The 1809-nt window shown below is 48.4% G+C and overlaps 1 protein-coding gene across 1 annotated transcript; it reads right to left on the bottom strand.

Moving 5' to 3' along the window:
- Positions 1-442: 442 nt before the first annotated feature.
- Positions 443-913, bottom strand: LOC106689473 (CCHC-type zinc finger nucleic acid binding protein-like). Its single transcript, XM_014434444.1, has one exon. The coding sequence runs from the start codon at positions 911-913 to the stop codon at positions 443-445; it is 471 nt and encodes a 156-aa protein (XP_014289930.1).
- Between the last annotated feature and the right edge of the window lie 896 nt (positions 914-1809).

The following is a 1809-nucleotide window of genomic DNA, read 5'->3' as shown; positions in this document are numbered from 1 at the left end:
TCAAATGGTCGCTCAAAGTGCTATGCAGCCTTTCCACGCCCCCTCGACTCTTTGGGTGACCGGGAGTGTTGATGTGCCATTCCACACCTAGGGTCTTCATTTCCTCCCTTATCGCAGCATTGTCAAATTCTCGCCCCCCGTCAGACGATATTTGGTCCGGGACTCGGATAACATAACGGATAAAATCGGAACCATATCCTCAACGCTGCCAGCACTGCCCCGGCTGACTTCTCGCGCACCTGATGCGCCATAGCAACCTTACTGAAGAGGTCAATGGCTGTCACCCACTTATACCCTTTCCAGGTGAAGGAGTCTATCTGGATGTCACAAAGTGGTCTATGGGCGGTAGGCGTCTCTTCTTGGACTGCTTTAGGAGGATGGCGGTCATATTTTGTGGTAAGGCATACATTACAACCGCCTATGACCTCTTGTACTGTCTTCTTCATTCCCCACCAGAAGTAGCGTCGCTTGAGTGCCTGTATTGTTTCGCGATATGTCCTTCGTTACCGCATTCAAACCACCTGGTGCGTGGGCACTGCGCCACCAGGTGTCCGATCTGGCCGCAACCGTGGCATTTTCGGTCTTCTCTTCTTCCGTTACTCCTGTGTTTCCCCTGATTCCCTCTATTCTCCTGGTATCTCGCCCTGTCTCTTCCGCTATCTCTATTTTCCCGCCTTCTCCCAAAATTCTGAATGTTTCTCGGTCGATTGTACTCCACCCGCATCCACCCCGGCTCCTCCACTTCCATTCGGGCTTCCTCCTCTCGGGCACATAAGTCCATTAGTTCCTGTGCACACTCAACGAAGGATCGCTCCCTCGGCAGGCCCTCCCTTTTTCCTAGTTCTTTAGCTAACTGGACCTTTAATATGCCCGATAGAAACTGCATCCGACCCTCTACTTGGTCTGCCGCCATCATTTCACTTAGCTTGTCCGCAATACGATTGTACCTCGCTAATAGCTCGCCAGCATACTGTCCACTCGACTGCTTAGGCCTCTTCGTTTCTCTAAACATCATGAAAATATCTTCTTCTGGGGCCCATCGCCCTCCTCCGAATGCTTTCTTCAGCCTCGCTTTGACTACGTCCCAGGGTGTCTCCTCGTCCGCCTGGATCTAAGTTAAGAAGGCTGCGTTTCAACCTACAGACGACCGCTGCCCTCAATGCTTCCGCATCATCGCTATCTAATATGCTTTCATTTGTCTTGGCAACAATTCGCGCTATTAGTCTGTCTCCTCCTTTAAGGAAATGATTCAGTTCCCCCGTCTCACCAGTGAATCGTTCCAGGTCGGAAACAGCTTCCCTCAGGTCTTGAGCCGTCGCCGTGCGGACCTTGACCCATTCTAAGGTGGTCGCGTGAGCTCCTGCCAATGAGACTTCAGGTAGCGGGGCCAGCTCCGGTGGTTGGTTAACTACTTCTGGGGGTAGTGGAATGTTTTCGACTGGAGGTGATTGGTTTCCCACATTGAAATTGTCCAGGTTAAGTATGCCCGGTCTTACTATGCCATTAGACGTCATCGTAAAAATAATAATAAATAAATAAAAAAGAATTCAACTGATTAAAAAAAATTAGACTGAAAAAAAACGGGATTCTTCTTATTAATAAAAATTAGTCCGGTATCCGTGATCCCGGGTTTCGGCACCAGATACGAGATAGCGGGTTATAAAATCAAAAAAAAAGGAAAGAAGGTAGAAGAAAACACACTCACGGTTGCTGATAATAGACTGCTTTATTCTATCAGTAATCCTACATTTATAGATTCTCGAGTTGTTGACAGAGGGAGTTAGGTATTAAGATTTATACTACACAGTC

Source organism: Halyomorpha halys, unplaced genomic scaffold (genome assembly GCF_000696795.3).
Source record: "Halyomorpha halys isolate HHAL.00 unplaced genomic scaffold, Hhal_1.1 Scaffold1369.1, whole genome shotgun sequence".
Lineage (NCBI taxonomy): Eukaryota > Metazoa > Arthropoda > Insecta > Hemiptera > Pentatomidae > Halyomorpha > Halyomorpha halys.
Note: the sequence above shows the minus strand (reverse complement) of the source record. Positions and strands in the feature narration are given on the sequence as shown.